The 22,937-nt window shown below is 35.3% G+C and overlaps 1 protein-coding gene across 1 annotated transcript; it reads right to left on the bottom strand.

Annotated features, from left to right (window-relative positions):
• Positions 1–15,362: 15,362 nt before the first annotated feature.
• LOC107795661 (uncharacterized) lies at positions 15,363–18,032 on the bottom strand. Its single transcript, XM_016618337.1, has 4 exons — positions 17,878–18,032; positions 16,571–17,115; positions 16,008–16,508; positions 15,363–15,958 (listed from the first exon to the last, which is right to left on the bottom strand). Exons 1-4 carry the CDS (start codon positions 18,030–18,032, stop codon positions 15,363–15,365), a joined length of 1,797 nt encoding a protein of 598 aa, XP_016473823.1.
• Positions 18,033–22,937: the final 4,905 nt, after the last annotated feature.

Genomic DNA, 22,937 nt, shown 5'->3' with positions numbered 1-22,937 from the left:
CCTTGGTTGGAAAGGTCAAGGATTGTTAATTTAAAGTTTCCCGTCTTGCTAGACTCCGATATCGAGTGCATAATGGTGGTGTTAAGTCCTTTGCTATTGATAGTGAAGGTGTTTGTTATGCCTATATGGTAGATTGTGTATCCTCATGGTGAGTGATGTGAAGTAGTTGATTCTTGAAGAGGCTCATAGCTCCCGATACTCGATCCATCCAGGCACTACAAAAATGTATCAAGACTTGTGTGAATTGTACTGGTGGAAAATTATGAAGTATGATATTTTGAAACATGTGACTTGTTGCTTAAATTGTTAGCGGGTGAAATATGAGCACCAAAAACCATGCGATGTGATGCCGAATTTGACTATCCCTGAGTAGAAGTGGGAAAGAATTATTATGAATTTTGTAGTTGGATTACCACATACTTTTAAGAAACTTGATTCAGTATGGGTGATCGTGGACAAACTCACAAAGTCCGCGTATTTTATACCAGTTCGAGTTACTCATACTGCAGAACAGTTAGCAGATATTTACCTCAGTGAGATAGTTCAGCTTCATGGTATGCCTATTTCTATAATATCATATCGGGGTGCACAATTTATTATTGAATTTTGGAAGTCTTTTCAGAAGTCATTGGGTTCTCAGGTTGAGTTGAGCATAACTTTTCATCCACAGACGGACAAACAATCCGAATGAGTTATTCAGATCTTAGAGGACATGCTTAGAGCTTGTGCGATTGATTTTGGTGGTCATTGGGACAATCAGTTGCCGTTAGCAGAGTTTGCTTATAATATCATCTATCAGTCGAGTATACAGATGGCGCCATTTGAAGCTTTATATAGTTGGAAGTATCATTCACCAGTTGGATGGTTTGAATATGGTGAAGCATAACTATTGGGTCCGGATTTGGTTTAGCAAGCTTTGGAAAAAGTTACATTGATACTAGAACGACTTCGAACAATACAAAGCATACAAAAATCCTATGCGAATAAGAGAGTTCATAATTTGGTGTTCATGAAAGGAGAAAAAGTCTTTTTGAAGATGTCCCCTATAAAAGGAGTCATGAGATTTGGGAGGTAAGCTAAGTCCAAGGTATATTAGTCCGTATGAGATTTTAGATCGAATCGGGTCGGTGGCATATAGGCTTGCCTTGCCTTCGAGGTTGTCTGTTATTCATCATGTATTTCATGTGTCCATGCTTAGACGATATGTTCGTGATGATAGTCATAAGATTCAGCTTGAGGATGTGTAGCTTGATGAGAACTTAACTTATGAAGAAGGTCCAATAGCTATCCTTGATAGGATAGTGAGACAATTGAGGTAAAAAAAAAGCTTCTACAATGAAAGTATTATGGCGCAACCATCCCACAGAGGAAGCTACATGGGAGTCTGAAGCAGACATGCCAATCAAGTACTCACAATTGTTTGAGATTTCAGGTACACTTTCTAACTCGTTCGAGGACGAACATGTGTTTAAGTAGGGGAGAATGTAATAATCGAAAAAAAATACATACTTATTAATTTATGAGTTCAAAATTTATTAAATGGTTAGTGAACCTAATTAATTATTACACATATTAAGTTGGATAATAAAATAACCGAGATAATAAATAATGGTAAAGAAATGGGCTAAACCCATATATTATCCTTATCGGCCCATGTACAAAGACTTAAGGTGTAGGAAAAGGAGTAATTTAGGTCTTAATAAAAAACAAAAGGAAAAAAAGGAGAGCACACATTGGCTTAAGGAAGATTGACGGCGACCAAGGGTTCTTTGTGGAATCCGTACAAAAATTAGGAAGAAGGCAAAAGCATCAAGTATACTAAACTCTATTATGCCTTTCAATTGATAATTTCTTTTGTTTGAATAGTGGTGATAACATTAAGGAATAAAGAATTAATGATTATGTTATGATAGAAAGCAATAATTTGACCACGATTATTAGTTAGTGGAGATAGAATGAGAAGGCTATGTAATTTTACTTGGGAAAAATAATTTTTGAGGTTCAGTTTATGGTTGCTATATTTTTAAGGAAATTAACTAGTAATTTATGTAATAAATGAGGGAATAATGTAATGATGATATAATGATTGATAGTTTGTAAAGATTATATATGAGATTGGATTTTAGAAATAAGGTCAGTGATTTTACACTGCTTTTGGAATTTAATTGCACTTCATTATGAAGCTACGATTAAGAATATTTAATATTTAATATATAAAAGGTAGGAATTCAATCATGATTCCATAATTATCAGTAAATATTGACAATGATAATTAAATGGTAATGATGAGGTGAGCGGATGATTCTAAGCATTCGTAATGGCAATCTGCTATTTTCAAACCTTCCGGGTTTGACATTAATTCGTGTACAATCTTTTCTTAATTAATTCCGAATTTGACTGTGAGTTTGATTTGTTTTAAGATTATGAAAATTATTTACATAGCCTCGTCAGGACATGTTATTCAATATTTTGGATAGATTGAGGCCATTGGAGGCCGTTTAGTTGGTATTTAGACGTTGCAAGATTGAGGAACTTCTCGTTAGCGAGATAAGTGAATCTTTAAGGTTTGGTGCTTGTTTTTTCGAAGCCCGTTTTTAAAATGTGTTTCGTCTGCCTTGTCCATGTGTTGGGACAAGCGCGTGCCTGGCAGAATCAGTAGTCTCTAACTAGTCGCGAATATATTATTTTATAAAAGAATATACTAAAATTATTCTTATAAGTTTTTTGATGGTGTGATACGGTTGTGAGCCATGGTGTTGGATTTGATGGTTTGATACGGCTGTGAGCCATGTTGTTGGGGCATTGTGTATGTCTTTATATATCATCCGAGCATTGTGTATGCTTCTTGATATATTTGGGGCATTGTGTATACTTCAGTGAGCATTGTGTATGCTCCATATATATTTTGAGGTATTGTGGTGTCGTTGTGGATTCGTAGATGTGTTGGTTAATTCCCGTCACTGCAATTATGATAAGTCCTTAGTGTGTACTATGTTAAGATATGTTTACTCTGGTTGGTTAGTTCTTATTAACTCTGTTGATACGTATATTTTGAGTTATTGTATAATCAACGTATTTATTATATCGTTCTTGTTGTGATGTGTTTGTATTTTCTAACACTTGTTCCAGGGATATTTAAAGTATCGGGTCGAGAATTTTACTGGGTTATATTTACGTATAACTTACTCCTTACATGCATTTTTATGCAAATACCGTTGCGGGAGATAGAGCTAGCGGCTGACGAGTTCATCCGAGTGGATCCTACTATTGAGGTGAGCCGTCACATTATTCGTGGAGGCTTTCATTTCAGCTTTATCTAATTCGTGTTAGTTATTTTCTTTTTCTTTGGAGGTTTGCATGCCCGTCAGTAAAACTCATATTACTTTGTTAGATGCTCCATGATCTTAGTATGAGATTTGGGCTAGAGTTTTATTATTTGATTGGTTGTTTGTTTTTTCATCAATTGGCTAAAGTATTGAGTGATAACTATTTCATCTTTAATTATTAATAATATTTTTAGGCATGCACTTATTTTTCTCCCAGTATTTGTGTAAATTGTTAAACGTTTGAGAAAAGGGTTCGCTTGGAAGGTAGTGTTAGCTGGGTGCCAATCTCGTCTAGGGGGTAGTTTGGAACGTGACAGAATGAGTTGCCACAAGTGTAGAAATGGTACTAGGTAATATGAAGGAGTTCTCTATATCAGTAGGCTTTATACCAATTGACATTGATCCCTTACTTATTTACCCTCGTTATGAATGACTAACCAACACAATACGTGATGAAGTCTGATGGTATATTCTATTTGCTATGATTCGGATCATTTCGGAGAAGTTTGAGTTTGCTAGTTTCTGGTGAGGTACTGTTCATTCGCAATTACGAACCAGTTATGGCAATTGCGAAAACACTGTTCATTCGCAATTGCGAACTATTTATGGCAATTGCGAAAATACTGTTCATTCTCAATTGCGAACCATTTATGGCTATTGCGAAAACACTGTTCATTCGCAATTGCGAACCATTTATCGCAATTGCGAAAACACTGTTTATGAGAGGTACTGCTCATTCGCAAATGCGAAGTTTTTTGTCCGCAAATGCGAACCTGGGCAGAAACTTAAGGATTGAAAATCTGTCATTTCTTCATTTTCGATTGAGATTTTTGGAGCTCGGTTTTTGGGCGATTTTGAGGATTTCTTCACGACTTCGACTAGGGTAAGTATTCTATATTCTAAAGTGATTATATTTCATGAATCTATGGTTATATTCATCATTTAATTCGGATTTAAATGGAAGAAATCAAGATTTTTTGAAAAAAGCTTCCAAAAATAAAAATTTAAGATTTGGAGGTCGAGTTGTTATTGGAATTCAATAAAATTGATATGGTTGAACTCATATCAATATTTCATGAAAATTATGTCAGGTTCCGAGGGGCGGGTCCCGCGTTGACTTTTGTTGACTTTTTGAATTAAATTTTTAAGTCGACATATTATTATCCAGAATTATTTCCGACGAATTTTAATGGAGTTATACAATTAATTTGGATTGATTTGAGCTGTCCGGAGGTCAATTCAAGCAAGAAGGCTATTTTGGAATATCGGCCTAACTTCAAAAAGGTAATTGTCTTGCTTAACCTCGAGTGGGGGAATTACCCCTTAGGCATCGAGTCTTATGTGCCATTTGTAAAATGTGAAAAGCCGAGTACGCGACGTGACAAGTACGTACTCGGGCTTACATGTGTAAATTTTCTTGGTTTAAAGTTTTAGGCATTCTTATGTATTAAATTAGATAATTGTTGGCGTTAGTAAATCCTTGAATTATCACGCTCCGTTCCTTGTTTGTAAAATTTGTATTTTATATAATAAATTTAGTGTTATTGTCACTTGGATTTTTCGTGATTTTCGTGTGTTTATTGATTTGATATTTTCTTAGAATTAAATCTATTATGGAAATCTTATCTGTAAATATTTATTAATTAGTTTAAATTGAGGAGTTAATATAATTATCAAAAATTTATACTGAGTATTTTTCACCTTTGTTGATTGTTTTGAGGTTTATTATATGTTGTGTGGAGCCTTGGGCTATTTGTTGACAAATTTATTGATTCTGCTACATATTTGGAATTTAGTTGTGGTCAGTGAAAATTACGATATGAATTGTTGTATTATGTTGTGGTTTAAACACTCTCCTTGATGTTATTTATGCCTCCTACCTTGCTTGTTAATGATATACATGTGCTTGGTAAGGAAGAGTGTAAAGCACGAAGGGTGATGCCGTGCCATTTGAGAGTGTAAAGCACGGAGGATGATGTCGTACCATTTGAGAGTGTAAAGCACGAAGGGTGTTGCCGTGCCATTTGAGAGTGTAAAGCACGAAGGATGATGTCGTGCCATTGAGAGTGTAAAGCACGAAGGGTGATGCTGTGCTATTTCATTTATATTATCAGGTGAGGATGAGAGTAAAAGCACAAATGGTGATGCCGTCCAATTATTTTTATGTTATCATATATTCATGGCACGAAGGGTGTTTCCGTGCAGGCAAGGACGAGAGACATACATTATATTGTGATATCGTTTTGTTGTGCATACATTCATGCCTTTATCTTGAGATGTTATTGTGCACCTATATTTTTTGTGTGACTTGTAGTCGTTGTTGCTTCATGTGTGCCTCCACTTTATTTCTTTTATTGTTATTGGCATTTCTCCCACCTAGTTGGTACTATTATATGTATGCACAGTGAGGAAGATATAAATGCACGAAGGGTGTTGCCGTGCCAATTGATTTGAATCAAATATATATATATTGGGTGAGAATGAGCTAAGTGCACGAAGGTATTGCCGTGCCATTTGATGTGATATGTTGAATGTATTCCTCACGCCAGGAAAGTTAAATGAGGCGTCACATGGTGACTTTTATTCGAAAGAATTATATTAGAAAGATATTTATTTGAAAGAATTATATTATAAAGATATTTACTTGAGAGAAGTATATTTGAAAGATATTATTCGAAAGAATTATATTAGAAATTTGAAATAATTATATTATAAAGATATTTACTTGAAAGAAGTATATTTGAAAAATATTTACTTGAAAGAATTATATTCGAAAGGTATTTACTTGAAAGAATTATATTTGAAAGATATTTACTTGAAAGAATTACATTCGAAAGATATTTACTTGAAAGAATTATATTCGAAAGATATTTACTTGAAATAATTATATTCGAAAATATATTTATTGAAAAGAATTATATTCCAGAGATTTTTATTGAATAACTTAGATAAAAGATGTATATTCTGAAGGACCTGATTAATTGGATGTGCCTGTGTTTATTACTCGTTTGAGAAATATTTATGGTGGTCCTGTTACCTTGCTATTTAAATTACTAGTTGATTGATGTTGCTATTACTGCTATTTGTTTTCTATTATTTTTGCATGCTATATTGCACAGGTTATTAGACTAGTGAGTGTCTTGACTGTACCTCATCTCTACTCCATTGAGGTTAGTCTTGATACTTACTGGGTACCGACCGTGGTGTACTCATACTACACTTCTGCACATTTTTGTGCAGAACCAGGTATTGGAGATATCTGACTTGAGCAGAGTTAAGCGGGATCGTAAGGATTCAAGGTAGAGCTGCTTGGTTGTCGCAGTCCCTTGGAGTCTTTTCATTTCATTATACTATTAATTTTTATTCAAACCGTATTGTATATTCAGTCTTCGTGATCATTCCATGTATTCAGTTAGAGTTCGTGTCTCAGTACTACCAGTCTTGGGAGGTTGTACATTCATATTTGTTCCGCTGTTAGTTTTGGTTATTTATTTAATTAAAAAAATGGCTTCAAAATGTGATAGAAATCGGCTTACCTACTCTTAGAGACTTGGTGTCATCATGACGCATGTGGTGGGATTTTGGGTCGTGACAATTTGGTATCAGAGCTCTAGGTTCATAAGTTCTACGAGTCACGAACGAGTCTTGTGGATCGGTACGGAGACGTCTGTACTTATCTTCGAGAGGCTACAGAACTGTTAAAAAATTTCTAGTTCTTTCATTCCTGTCGTGCGGAATTTGTTGAATTTAGAATTTGAGCCTTTGTATCTCTATTCTCTCACAGATGGTAAAGACACGTGCTACCGGGTTAGCTAAGCAGGCATCTGCACATACTGCTATGGTTGCAAGAGGTCGGGGCCGAGGTAGAGGTCGAGGAAGGACACATGTCGCGACTAGAGTACCTGTCAGAACAAAAGTTGAGGAGTCGCCAATAGCTCCAGTTGGGGGACAAGTACCAGAAACACCTGTTGTTACCCCCGGACTCTAGGAGACTTTAGCACTGTTCCTGAGTATGTTTGGTACATTAATTCAGGCGGGATTGATCTCTGTTGCACCAAATATTTCGTATATTAGGGGAGTAGCTCAGACTCCTACCACGACTCTAGAGGAGCAGGTTCACATTGGTCAGGTCCCGGGTATAGTACCGGTACAACCTATTATTCTAGTTCAGCATGAGGTCAGGCCAGAGGCATCAGAAGAGGAACAAAAGAGACTTGAGAGGTTTATAAAGTATAGTCCACCTACTTTCAGTGGCACAACTACAGAGGATGCCCAAGGATTTCTAGAAAATTGTTATTGTATTCTCCACACCATGGGTATTGTGCAAATGAGCAGATGCAACACCACCAACTGTCAGGCGGAGCGTATCGGTGGTTGCAAATCTATGAAGAAGGTAGACCAGCCGATGCAACACCACCAACGTGGGCTCAATTTTTGGAAATATTCTTGAAAGAGTTTATTCCCCAGACTCTCCGAGATGTGTGGCGCACAGAGTTTGAACGGTTGTATTAGGGCACTATGCTAGTGTTAGAATATTCTATCAAGTTCTATAAGTTAGCCCGTTATGCACCTATCTTGGTTCCTACAGTTAGAGAGCGAGTCAGCAGATTCATTGAGGGGCTCGACTATGATCTTGAAATATGCATGGCTCGAGAGTTGCAGACTGACATTCCATTTACGCAAGTAGTAGAGACTGCCAGGATGTTAGAACATGTTTGAAGTGAGGAGAAGGAGTCTAAGGAGGACAAAAGGTCTCGGAACTCTGGAGGATTTAGTAGATTCTACTCTACAATTATGACTCATCATGGCGGAGGCTCGGGCAGTCGGTTAGCCTAGTCGCAATTCAGATTACTCGTAGTTCTCCAGTTAATACTTTTAGTGCACCACCGGCACAAGATTCTTAAAGTGGTTATTTCAGTTATCCGGCAGAGACTTAGTATGAGCAGCCAAACCTGCAGAGGGTTTGTTATCAGTATGGTGATACTAGGCACATCATGAGGGATTGTCCCAGACTTAGTAGAGGCAGATTTCATCAGAATACTCAGGCTACAAGCTTTATTCTAGTTGATACTCCACGCGTACAGTCAGTTAGAGGTGGAGGACAGGCGGGTAGTGGGCGCCTAAGAGGTGGAGGCCCGACCCGTTGATTTAATCATTATGATTTGGCTAAGGCCAATACACCAGATGGTGTCATTACAGGTACGATCCTGATTTTTTTATTATTATTATAAAAGGATATTTTCCTTAATTTGATTCGGTTCTGAATATTGAGGTGAGTCCTCCTATTATGCTCCACTTCTGGGTGAGCTTCATAAATTTGTGACCCACTTATATGTTTATCCCTGTGGGGAGATTTAAAGATGTGAGCCCGTGTATGTCATTTTATTTTTGGTACACCATTGAGGGTTATAAGACCAAAAGTAATTTTTATTATTCATTACAACGGGTTTAATGTGTTTCAGAATAATTGATTTCAATTTTTATGAATTATATGCCCTACCGGTATGAGGGATCATTATATGTTGTGAAAATTGATTATGAAATATATTGAAAAGATGAAAGAAAGGAAATTGAAAATTTCAGTTGGCACAATGTGCAACATACTTGTGATTCGGAGTTGAGGATGAGATCATCGTATTTTTACATGATGTGAAATATTTAAATCGGGTTGCAAGCTGCGATGGAAGTTATGTAAGGACGAGGTCCTTGTGGTGAAATATTTATGAGTTTAAAAATTTTTCCTTTGTGAAATTAATCTGTACAATAATATTAATAGGGAGTCATGCATGTTAGGCTTATTTGATAACTCTTGTATATTTAGTTTTAACCTATGAGATGAGTGCCCAGGTGACATTAAATGTGACTCATTAATCCGAGTAAGCAATCATGATGTCTTCATGCCTCACATTTTGTTGTCAGTGTTGTGAAAAATTTGAAATGAGGTGGTGGTTAATATGAGATTAATTGATGATGCTGGAATTAATTATGAACAACTTTTAAGACCAAATATATGGTGATGAGCATACATATGATATGTTTCATGTCCTGATATCATTATGATAATGCAGTGCTTGTAATGCTGAGAAAGTGTTATTGATATATACATTGTGGATGTGTTGTTAGGAGTTATTTTGGTGTTACTCTGGCAGGTGGTTAGGACCAATTACAGGGGAGGCTCTGCCGAAATTTTTGAAGAATTTGGGAGTTAGAAAAAACAAATTGGGAGATTGAGACGGGCAAAGAAGAGACAAAATTATGTTATGTGTTTGAGGGTGAATGATCCTAAGCGGGGAAGAATGTAACACCCTGAAAACTTTTTGAAGTACTTCAACACTATCAAGAAAGTTGATGTGTGCGTAGGCACGAGTTGCTACAGCCAGTTGAGACTAATACCGTGCATTGATAAAAAATCAGACTTTCTGAAAATGTTTGGAGTGTAAGAAATTGGTCTTAAGGTTCATAAATATGGATAAAAGAAATAATCTCAAATGAGATGGTGTTGCCGGACTTACCTCCAATGCAGTAACGTGGGACCAACCGTGAGTATATGTGTAAAAGGAAAAATCATCAATTCGGTAACCTCAGAATAATTATTAGCACATTTGAGGATGAACGTTTGTTTAAGAGGTGGAGAATGTAATGACTCGACTTGTCGTTTTAAGAATTTAAGCCCCGTCTGGCGGCATAAGGCCCTGACCAACTTCTTATTATGTGTATTAACTTGCGTGCATGGTTGAATTCAGTTACCGGATGATTTGGAGTGATTTGGGACACTTGGTCCCCAAAACGGAAGCTTAAGTCTTAGGATTTTTACCGTAGTCGGAAATGTGTGAAGACGACTCCGGAATGGAATTTTGATGATGTCAATAGCTCTGTATGGTGATTTTGGACTTAGGAGCGTGTCCGAAAAATTATTTGGAGGTCCGTAGTGGAATTAGGCTTGAAATGCCGAAAGTTGAATTTTTGAAAAGTTTGACCGGGGGGTTGACTTTTTGAGTTGACTTTTTCATATCGAGGTCAGAATTCGATTCTAGAAATTGAAATAGATTCGTTATGTCATTTATGACTTGTGTGCAAAATTTAAAGTCATTCCGGATTGATTTGATATATTTCGGCACAAGATATAGAATTTGAAAGTTCAAAGTTCATTAGGCTTGAATTGAGGTGTGATTTGTGGTTTTAGGACTTATTGGTATATTTGGTTGAGGTCTCGATGGGTTTGGGTGTATTTTGGATCATTGGTTGAGAGACTAGTAAAGTTAAGAAGTTTGGGAGTTTGACTATGGTCAATATCGGGTAAAAAAAGACCTCCTTTCAGTGTTTTGAGTGCACGAGCAGGTCCGTAGCATATTTTATGATTAAAATGCATATATGGTTTGTGTCCGGGAGGTTCCGGATGAGTTTCAAGGTGGTTTCGGATCATTTCAGAGAAGTTTGAGTTTGCTGGTTTCTGGTGAGGTACTGTTCATTCGCAATTGCGAACCAGTAATGGCATTTTGCGAAAACACTGTTCATTCGCAATTGCGAACCATTTATGGCAATTGCGAAAACACTGTTCATTCTCAATTGCGAACCAGTTATGGCAATTGCGAAAACACTGTTCATTCACAATTGCGAACCATTTATGAAAATTGCGAAAACACCGTTCATTTATGGCAATTGCGAACCATTTATGGCAATTGCGAAAATACTGTTCATTCTCAATTGCGAATCATTTATGGCAATTGCGAAAATACTATTCATTCGCAATTGCGAACCATTTATTGTAATTGCGAAAACACTGTTTATGGGAGGTACTGTTCATTCGCAAATGTGAAGTTTTTGTCCGCAAATGCGAACTTGGGCAAAAACTTAAGGATTGAAAATCTGTCATTTCTTCATTTTCGATTGGGATTTTTGAAACTCGGTTTTTGGGCGATTTTGAGATTTTCTTCACGACTTCGACCGGGGTAAGTTTTCTATATCCTAAAGTGATTATATTTTATGAATCTATGGTTATATTCATCGTTTAATTCGGATTTAAATGGAAGAAATCAAGATTTTTGAAAAAATCTTCCAAAAACAAAAATTTAAGATTTGGAGGTTGAGTTGTTATTGGAATTCAATAAAATTGGTATGGTTGAACTCATATCAAAATTTCATGAAAATTATGCCGGGTTCCGAGCGGCGAGTCCCGCGTTGACTTTTGTTGACTTTTTGAAATAAATTTTTAAGTCGACATATTATTATCCAGAATTGTTTCTGATGAATTTTAATGGAGTTATACAATTAATTTGGATAGATTTGAGCTGTCCGGAGGTCAATTCAAACAAGAGGGTTATTTTGGAATATCGGCCTAACTTCAAAAAGGTAAGTGTCTTGCTTAACCTCGAGTGGGGGAATTACCCCTTAGGCATCGAGTCTTATGTGACATTTGTAAAATATGAAAAGCCGAGTACGCCAGGTGACGAGTACGTACTCGGGCTTATATGAGCAAATTTTCTTGGTTTAAAGTTTTAGGCATTCTTATGTATTAAATTAGATAATTGTTGGCATTAGTAAATCCTTGAATTATCACGCCACGTTCCTTGTTTGTCAAATTTGTATTTTATATAATAAATTTAGTGTTTTTGTCAATTGGATTTTTCATGAATTCTGTGTGTTTATTGATTTGATATTTTCTTGGAATTAAATCCATGATGGAACCCTTATCTGCAAATATTTATTAATTAGTTTAAATTGAGGAGTTAATATAATTATCAAGAATTTGGATTAATGAAGGCGTTGCCCTATACTGAGTATTTTTCACCTTTGTTGATTGTTTTGAGATTTATTATACGCTGTGTGGAGCCTTGGGCTATTTGTTGACAAATTTATTGATTATGCTACATATTTGAAATTTGGTTGTGGTCAGTGAAAATTGCGATATGAATTGTTGTATTGTATTGTGGTGTAAATACTCTCCTTGATGTTATTTATGCTTTCTACCTTGCTTGTTAATGATATACATGTGCTTGGTAAGGAAGAGTGTAAAGCACGAAGGGTGATGCCGTGCCATTTGAGAGTGTAAAGCACGAAGGGTGATGTCGTGCCATTTGAGAGTGTAAAGCACGAAGGGTGATGTCGTGCCATTTAAGAGTGTAAACCACGAAGGGTGATGCCGTGCCATTTGAGAGTGTAAAGCACGAAGGGTGATAGAGTGCAAAGCACGAAGGGTGATGTTGTGCCATTTGAGATTGTAAAGCACGATGGGTGATGCCGTGCCATTAAGAGTATAAAGCACGAAGGGTGATGCCTTGCTATTTCATTTTTATTATCAGGTGAGGATGAGAATAAAAGCACGAAGGGTGATGCCGTGCAATTATTTTTATGTTATCATATATTCATGGCACGAAGGGTGTTTCCGTGCAGGCGAGGACGAGAGACATACATTATATTATGATATCGTTTTGTTGTGTATACATTCATGCCTTAATCTTGAGATGTTATTGTGCACCTATATTTTCTGTGTGACTTGTAATCGTTGTTGCTTCATGTGTGCCTCCACTTTATTTCTTTTATTATTATTGGTATTTCTCCCACCTAGTTGGTACTATTATATGTATGCACAGTGAGGAAGATATAAATGCACGAAGGGTGTTGCCGTGCCAATTGATTTGAATCAAATATATATATATTGGGTGAGAATGAGCTAAGTGCACGAAGGTATTGCCGTGCCATTTGATGTGATATGTTGAATGTATTCCTCATGCCAGGAAAGTTAAATGAGGCGTCACATGGTGACTTTTATTCGAAAGAATTATATTAGAAAGATATTTATTTGAAAGAATTATATTATAAAGATATTTACTTGAGAGAAGTATATTTGAAAGATATTATTCGAAAGAATTATATTAGAAATTTGAAATAATTATATTATAAAGATATTTACTTGAAAGAAGTATATTTGAAAAATATTTACTTGAAAGAATTATATTCGAAAGGTATTTACTTGAAAGAATTATATTTGAAAGATATTTACTTGAAAGAATTACATTCGAAAGATATTTACTTGAAAGAATTATATTCGAAAGATATTTACTTGAAATAATTATATTCGAAAATATATTTATTGAAAAGAATTATATTCCAGAGATTTTTATTGAATAACTTAGATAAAAGATGTATATTCTGAAGGACCTGATTAATTGGATGTGCCTGTGTTTATTACTCGTTTGAGAAATATTTATGGTGGTCCTGTTACCTTGCTATTTAAATCACTAGTTGATTGATGTTGCTATTACTGCTATTTATTTTCTATTATTTTTGCATGCTATATTGCACAGGTTATTAGACTAGTGAGTGTCTTGACTGTACCTCGTCTCTACTCCATTGAGGTTAGTCTTGATACTTACTGGGCACCGACCGTGGTGTACTCATACTATACTTCTGCACATTTTTGTGCAGAACCAGGTATTGGAGATATCGGACTTGAGCAGATTTAAAGCGGGATCGTAAGGATTCAAGGTAGAGCTGCTTGGTCATCGCAGTCCCTTGAAGTCTTTTCATTTTATTGTACTGTTAATTTTTAATCAAACAGTATTGTATATTCGGTCCTCGTGATCATTCCATGTATTCATTTAGAGTTCGTGACTCAGTACTACTAGTCTTGGGAGGTTGTATATTCATATTTATTCCGCTGTTAGTTTTGGTTACTTATTTAATTAAAAAAAAATGGCTTCAAAATGTAATAGAAATCGGCTTACCTAGTCTTAGAGACTAGGTGTCATCACGATGCCTGTGGTGAGATTTTGGGTCGTGACATTTATTGAACACCCTATCCCTATCAGTTACAACTCTTAGGTGGCTCATGTAACTTATAGATAGTATCAAGGAATAATTTGGCTACCTGAGATGCTATGAAGGGATGTGATAAGGGGCAAAAATGTGCATACTTGCTATACCTGTCCACAACCACCATTATAGTGTCTTGACCTTCCTAATTTGGTAACCCTTCAACAAAGTCCATTGAAATATGGTCCTATGCCTTTTCAGGTATAGGTAGTGGCTGCAGTAATCCTGGGTAAGCAGCTTGTTCATCTTTACACCTTTGACAAATTTCACACCCTTGCATTACTTTCTTGACATCTTCCACTATCAAAGGTCAATAGAAGATAGCTTTCAATCTCAGATAAGTTTCCATGATACCAGAATGTCTACCAGGACCATAGGCATATATTGCTGTATTAGTTGCTGCCTGAGTTGGCCATGCTTGCCAACCCACACTTTACCCTTGTATCTTAACATTCGTTGCTACATAGTAATATCTATATTGGCAACTGGATTGGTACTTATGTTGGAGATGGCATGCATCATGTCTTGATCTTCTTCATAATTGGCTAATACCTCTTCAATCTATTTGGGTTGTAACCTTGTTATCACATGGCAGTTGTTAGGCTGTTGTTGATCACACCTTCTAGATAGTGCATCTGCCACTATGTTCTCCACCCCTTTCTTGTACCTAATGTCATTGCTTATCCTCATCAATTTAATCAAGCCTTTGTGCTTCAATGAGGTACTAATTTTCTGATTATGTAAAACTTTTAAACCAAAATGGTCAGTTTTAATTATAAAGTAATGTGGGTGTAGGTAGTGCCTCAATCTTTCAACTTCCATCAACAGAGCAATTAGCTTCTTTTCATAGGTAGACAAACCCCGGTGTCTTTTGCTTAATGTCTAATTCATGAAGGCCAAAGGCCTTTTATCTTGCATTAGAACAGCTCCCACACATGTGTTGCAAGCATCTACTTCCAAGACAGAGGTTTTGCTGAAATCTGATAATGCTAGAACCGGAGTACGCATGGCCTTCTTAAGGTTGTTGAATGTTTCAGTAGCTTCCTTTCCCCATAGAAATTCACATTTCTTCAGTAAGGTAGTCAATAGTCTGCTCAATTGGGCATAACCCTGAATGAACTTCCTATAGTACCAGTCAGACCAAGAAAATCCTTTAACTCCTTCAATGTTAAAGGTTGAGGCCATTCGAGTATAGTAGACACTTTATTGGGATCAATACTCACTCTAGCTCCAGATATGATGTGTCCCAGGTATTCCACCTGAGGACTCGCATTTGCTTCTTTTGGCAAACAAGTTATTTTTCCTTAATAGTTGCAACACCACTTGTAGATGTTTTTGGTGATCTTCCATAGTCTTACTATAGACTAGGATGTCATCAAAGAAAACAAGTATATACCTCTTTAACTGTGCCTTGAATACTTCATTCATTAAGTGAACGGTAGGAGGTGCATTAGTTAGTCCAAATGGCATGATTCTGAATTGCCAAAGCCCATAGTGGGTTTTAAAAGCAGTTTTATGTTCATCCACAGACTTCATCCTCACTTGATGGTATCCAGCCCTGAGATCTATCTTTGAAAACACAGTAGCCCCACATAACGCATCTAAAATATCCTCTATCATGGGAATATGTTTTTTGTTCTTAACAGTTATTGTATTCAACCTTCTATAATCTACATAGAGTCTCCAAGTTGAATCTTTCTTTTTCACTAATAAGGGAGGTGAAACAAATGGAGACTGACGTGGAATAACAGTTTCAGCCTTAAGCATTTCATTAATGATAGACTCTATGGATTCTTTTGATTGAAGGAATACCGTATGGCCTAAAATTAAAAGGTTGAGCACTAGGGATCAAATTGATTGCATGGTTACAGTTCCTTGCAGGTGGCAGTTCGATGGGTTCCTTGAAAATATCTGCATAGTTCAACAAAAGCTTCTCAATATCAGGGTTCAACAACTTTTTTTCTTTGACTGCAGGTCCAACATTCACAGTGCAAAGTTCAGAAACTACTTCACATGTTCCAGAATTCAACATTTTCCACAATTGCTGAATTTTTACAGTTGATACTTCTGTGTTTTCACTAATCCCTAACAAGGTAATCAACCTTCCTTCCTTCAAAAATGACAGGCTATAGGGTTTAGTATGAAGTATAACAGGGGCTACCTGATCTATCCAGTCCATTCCCAATACCGTGTCACAACCTCCAATTTTTAGCAGTCTAATATTAAAAGAAAAGACCTCATCCTGCATGGTCCATGTAAAGTTAGGGCACCACTTCTCACAATACATAGTTTGACCATTGGCAACTATTACATTCATAGGCACAACAGTAGGTTGTATGAGTAACTTTAATCTTATGGAAACCTGGGGATCTACAATAGAAATAGTAGATCCATTATCTATCAATACAATCACGACAATCTTTTTGGCATACCCAGTAGTTTAATTATGGAAGGGGTCTTTCCAGGAGCTACTAATCCCCTCATAGCATTGATGAAAATTTCAGCTTGCTCCTCAGTTGGTTCTTCCAATGTTTCAGGTGCATCAACAAACTCTTCAGTCTCTGCTTCTCTTTCACCCTTTGTACCCTCCAAGGCATGAAGAGTCTTAGGTTTATACTGATGGCCAGGATAGTATCTTTCTTTGCACTTGTAGCAGAGTCCATACTCCTTGAGAGCCTCAAAGGTATTTGGTTTGAGGGGAGCTCTAATGGGAGGTTTCTGGTTAGGATAAGTAATTCTCAAGAGTTGGTTAGGGGCTGGTAGAGTAGCTGGTTTAAGATTTTGTGAAGCTCTTGGGTAGGTAATGGCCAAGGGTCTATTATAGGAAGGTGTCAAGGCAGGTCTGGAAGGTATAAGAGAGACCAATGCTGCAAATGACTCTTCATAAAGTTTGGCAATCTCATAAGCATCCATAATAGTTGTAGGGTTGGCTAGCTTCACTAATGGTTTCAGCTCTGGTTTTAAACTACTTATGAAACTGGAAACAAAATGAGTTTCATTCAATAAGGAATTGATTATAGTAATATAACTAGTGAGTTCCTCGAATCTCTCTTAATATTGATCCACACTCCTCTTTTGCACTATTTTATTAAACTCGCCCACTCAACACAGAATTTCTGCCAAGTAATTCAACCTCTGTGATTGACCAAATAACTGTCAAACCACACATCCACCTTATCTCGCACATGGATAGATGCATAGCTCAACTTCTCCTATTCAGAAATATTATAAAGCTCAAAGAATTTTTCACACTTTCTTAGCCAACCTCTAGGGTACTATCAAAATCAGAGAAATTGAGCTTAGGCTTTAAGGTTTTCTGGTTGGGGCTCGAACCAACGGGGTAACAGGTATTGGTAACAGTGGTGAATTAGGGGAAGAAGTAGGGATTTAAAAAATAGGAGGGTTATTAAAAACTGGTATTGTAGGAAAAGTGAATCCACATCCGACAGGGTAAGTTAAAGGAGTGAAAAGAGCTTGAGTCGACACAAATGGAGTCTTAGTGCCTGATACTCCTCCAAATTTGTAGATAGCCGGAGCTGAATGAGCATTGGTCGTGGCTTGCTGACTAGAGAAAGAAGTCGCCGGAGTCAACTATTGAGTAATGGTAACATTCGTCGTAGAAGGTGTAGCAGGCGTCGAATCAGCTTGTCTGGATAAACCCATGCTTGAAATAATAAAATCCAGTTTCTTATTCGATTCCTTCAACTCATCGAGTTATGCTTGGTAGTGACTCACTGACTGGTTTGATTCTAAGGTCTCAAATCTTTTTCCGACATCATCGACAAACAGAGAGAGTTGTGTGCGTAAAGTTGTTATCTCATTTTTTAATTCGTTAATCTCCGCTGCCGGTGACATAGCAGCGAGAGCAATAGGCCCATGTTGCTCTGATACCATTTGTAACGAGAGTCAAGCTATGTTACTTCAATGGCGATTGAACACAGAATAAGAAAGGAGGAAAAGGGAGAAGAGACAAGATAAGAGAGAAAGGGGAAAATGTTAGTTCATATTTCGATAAGAATTCAGTACAAGGAGTTGTCATTATATAAAAATTTATCCTAGGATTCTAACGGCACTATGCCTTAGCGAGACACCTGTCTCAATTTTGATAACAAACTATTGTGACTTGATTGAAATAAGACAACTAGACATAAGGGACTAAATTGATAATTTAAAGACTTCAACAAAGGACTCGATTACATAATACTAATTAAACTCTAATAATACTAAAAGCTGATTTGTGACAACTTGGACTAGTTATCTTTTTTCTCTCTTGAAAAGAAACTTGTTATTGACCATATTTTTCTTTCTCCAAAGGGGTGGGAGACAAGGGTAAAGGAAAGAGGAAAAGAAGAGCATCGTGAGAATAGAATCTTGTATCTATAATATTAAAGGTAGTGAATGAACTATCCCTAATTCTAATTATTGTGCATATAATTTTTTACTTACTGAGTGTGCAACACTAACAGCTTAGAAGATATATAGCCTGAGTTCTCCTGAGTAGTTATAGTGTACTACTGTACTAGCTGCAAGCCAAGGTGTAAGGCCATCTTAAGTATAGATTGGGATATTGATAATTCCTAATAAAAGATATTATAAATATTTGCATTATTGAAAAACATGTAAAATTGCAGTGAGTTTGTATTTTGAACTACATTTTTGGTATAACCTACAAATTGTTAATCCTCATATTATATCAATTTGAGGGGTGGGCATGGGGTTGGGGTGCTTTCTGGAGCAGTGCAAAGTGCATACACTTATTCAGAACATGCTATATTAAAATATTTTAACTACGTTTCAACTGCAAATTACCTAATCAAACAGAGGAAAAAAAACATTTAAGAAAGAAAAAGAGAAGAGCAGAAAGAGAAACAATAATAAAGAAAAAGAAGAAATCTTACGATAGATGATTAGCAATGACCATATCAATAAAACCATCCAAAATTCGGAGCTTCGTAGGAATTTAATTAATTAATTAATTAATTACTTTGACTGCATATGATTGTCTTATTAGTCTTTATTGGAACATTTCAAATTTCTGATCTCACCATTTTATATCACAATAATAAGTATATTTTCCACTCTGATCTTATAACGATTAATGTTAAAAAGTACCTTCAACCAAACACACTATAAGTACTTTTATTAATTCAAATTTGATTTCCCTCTTGGGTGCTCAAAGGGGTAAATTCATTGTTTTGTCACTGCCTTATGGCCTAAGCTTGGGGTTTTTGAGTCGAAGAGACAAATTGTAAGCTCATTGTTGTATTACAGGAAAATTCTTCTCCAATCACAAAACACCAACTCCCTCTCTCTTTTTTAAATGAAAGTTGAAGCAAACATTCCTGGGAATCAAACCACCATCTCTTTAAGTGTACAAAAAATAAAAAACTTCTCTACGTACATAGGAAGCAAAATGAGTCTTGGAAAATGCTCATTCTTTTAATATTGAATGGGGGAAATAAGATAAAGCACTTTTTTTCTTTTTTGCATATTTCATTTCCAAGTTATAAGTAAATAACCTAATAAAGAGAAAAAGATAGAAAGAAAGAAAAAAAGGATTGCCTATCTTGGCAAGCGATGGGCTGTTAATTGCATGATGAAAGTCACAGATCACAAGAACAAAGAGTGAAGGGGCTGAGACTTCAGAATTGATAGAGGTCGTGTTTCTTTTTCACGATGAATAATGTCACAAAAATAAAGGGGAAGCTAGCTAAACTAGGGCACTAGGACAACTTGGTGTCACAAAGCATCCCGTATTCACGCAAGGTCCGGAGAAGAGTCACACCTTAAGGGATGTAATGTAGGCAGTCTATCCTGATACAAGCATCAGTGGCTGATTTCACAACTTGAATCCGTGACCTATAAATCACACAAAGACAACCTTACCATTGATCCAAGGCGGGGAGCTAGCTACACATTCATCTTTATTTCTTACTTTCTTTCTTTTACCCAATGGTATATTTGCTGATGTACAAAAAATACCAGTCTTTCTCACCGTTGGTTTTTATGTCTAATTTACAAGAAGATATAATATGAATAACTTGTGAATAATTTGTAAAACTCCAACCACCATTGCTAATTATCCTTGTGAAAACTTTTTTATTCGATTTTTTTTACTGAATTTCTTAGTGTCACCATTTATGATGAAGTGGTTTTCATGCGTACCTCAAAAACAATTTGTTGCGATTTACTTAACAACTAGCACAACCTTACTTATGGAATTGGCTCCTTGTGGTTGGGTGGGGATATTGGGGTTGTAGAGAGCCAGATAAGCACAAGTTTGGTGTTAAGAAATCATTGGGAAAAAAAAAAAGAATTAAGAGAGAATGGGAATCATCCATTTGGACTAATTGCCTCACAAAAAGACTTATTTTAAGCAAACAACTCGACAATCATCCTGGTCTTTGGCAATTAAAAACTCTTCTTAACAAAACTTACTTTTTGCATTTTATTTTGTATACCAGTGTTTAATTAGACAAGAAATTTAGAAAAAAAGAATTTTTTTTTATAATTTATGGTTTTAAACATGTCGTGACATTTATGTGTAAAGCTTGTTTCTAAGGTTAAAATAAATTTAAAGTTAAGATAGATTAAAAAGGAAATAATGTGACTCAAAATATAAAACATAGGTAGTCTTTAATAATATTGTTAAACCTCTTAAGAAAGATTCTCAAATATTACAAAGTTATTCCCAGTGGCGGCTCAATAGAATATATGGCCTAAAGCCTAAAGCCAAAACAAAAAAGAGGCCCTAAATTGTTTTAGTAAATTTTTTATATATTTTATTTGATGTTTATTCTTATAGCTTCCTAATATGCAAGGAAGTTAATTATTGGAGAATCAATTTTTTTTCACTTGACAATATGATTAGACGTCTGTAATTCTCATGAGATATTGTTGATCTTAAGTTAAATCTTACTTGATTTTAGTATAAATATTTTTCAATTAAGGCAACTATTAGAGAAAATATTTAAATTATTCTATAAGCAATAAACATATTTAAAAACTATAATTAAGACTTCACATATATCATCTTTTACTTATACCGTTTTTCTATCACTTTTAGTTCCAAAAATAGGTAAACCCCTCAATTTCATAGATTATTATGCTTTAAAAGATATTCAATGTTAATAGTCTGTTTGACCAAGCTTTTTCAACGGCAAAAATATTTTTTCCCTAAAAAGTACCTTTTTAAGAAGTTGAGATGTTTGACCAAGCTTTTATGAGGAAATAAGCTATAAGACAATATATTTTTCTAATCTAATCATTTAATACTCTAGTTAGCTTGAGCTTGAACATATTTAAGAAGACACTCACAGAATTGAAAAAAATATCTTGCAACACAGAAGTTATAAACAAGAATGATTCAAGTTCAAATACATTAGACAAAATTAAAATAGGAAGTAGCAACAAATTTAACTGCCTGCTATTTTCAATCGTAATAGCATTAATGATATTTTAAAACATTATTTAGTATAAACTTTGAAAATAGCGGTTAATAAAAATTGGCATCATATAATTACAAAAATTTGTTTTTCACTTATAATAAATATATAATAGTTTATATTTTATATATGATCAATTTTGGGGCCTTCATTTTTTGGGGCCTAAAGCCACTGCCGCCCCTGGTTATTCCTTTTCCAGTATTAACTGCATTTATTCGCATTATCATTAAATAAGACATCTTAAGCAAGTAATCATTTCAAGTTATAATTATAACAATCCAACCATTCTAATCAATAGCTATCTTAGCAAGACATAAATTAATAGTGATCAATAACCAGTAGGTAATGGAATACAACCCCTTTCAGGAAATGTTGTTATGCATTTACCAAAATATCCTTAAGCTTCTAATTAACTAATATCATTTATAGCAGCTTTATTAGTTTTATTATTTATCTTTTGATACTATTCATCTAATAACTCGACATTAGTGATAGAGCCAAGATTTTCACTAAGGTAATTCAAAATATAAGAAAATAAATACATAAAGATGACAAGAAAATTCAACGTCTATTATAAATACAGAAAAAATAAGAAAAAATAATATTGACTTAGCAGTGTAATTTCTGTCGAAGGAAATTCTACGATGAACCCTTTTTCGCACCCTAGCTCGCCTCCTAGTAAACGGCCAGTACGAATACAAATGTTAAAAAATAGTATGGCTGCATTAGAATATATATTTCTATAATTTCGTCTTTCTAAAATGCAGAATGACAACTACGTAAGCTCTATATATTCATAGGTGTGATCCAAGTTTTGAACTTTATGGGTCGAGGTGCCACTGAATGATCATTTGAGTTACTGGATTCAAAATATAATATTTATATGTATTTACTAGATTTCTTAATAGATATACGAGGTATGATATAAATACATCGAGTTCGATCAAATCTGTAGCCTCTACTGTGAGTTCGCTTTGTCAACATGATCATGAATAAGTTTGGACTTCTAATCACAAAATGGTTATTGTATACATGATCATGATTTATGAAGTACAACACAATTTTCGTTCACGTATAATATAAATAAAATAATTTATTTAATATTTTGAGAAAATATTCCTGGAAAATAGCAGAAAGAAACATATAGAAAATTTTACATACGATTTTGTGGTTAACAAAATCGCGTTGGAAATGATTGGTGGGGTATCATATCATTGTTGTAAATTCCTAATTTCAAGGAGAGGGAGTAAATTTCGGAGGAGAAAGGAGTTCAAGTGGTTAGTTATTTCAAAATCTCAAAATGTAAATTTCTTTTCGCAAAGGGAGAAAAAAAAAAAGGAAAGATAAAATATAT

Source organism: Nicotiana tabacum, chromosome 13, assembly GCF_000715075.1.
Source record: "Nicotiana tabacum cultivar K326 chromosome 13, ASM71507v2, whole genome shotgun sequence".
NCBI lineage: Eukaryota > Viridiplantae > Streptophyta > Magnoliopsida > Solanales > Solanaceae > Nicotiana > Nicotiana tabacum.
Note: the sequence above shows the minus strand (reverse complement) of the source record. Positions and strands in the feature narration are given on the sequence as shown.

Excerpts from the sequence above, each read along its gene's own strand:
- LOC107795661 (XM_016618337.1), bottom strand. The coding sequence starts at position 18,032 with ATGGTATCAGAGCAACATGGGCCTATTGCTCTCGCTGCTATGTCACCG. Across the intron at positions 17,116-17,877 it reads GAGACCTTAGAATCAAACCA|TTTCATAAGTAGTTTAAAAC; the intron begins GTCAGTGAGTCA and ends TTTTGTTTCCAG. Across the intron at positions 16,509-16,570 it reads TTCCATAATTAAACTACTGG|ATCCCCAGGTTTCCATAAGA; the intron begins GTATGCCAAAAA and ends TTTCTATTGTAG.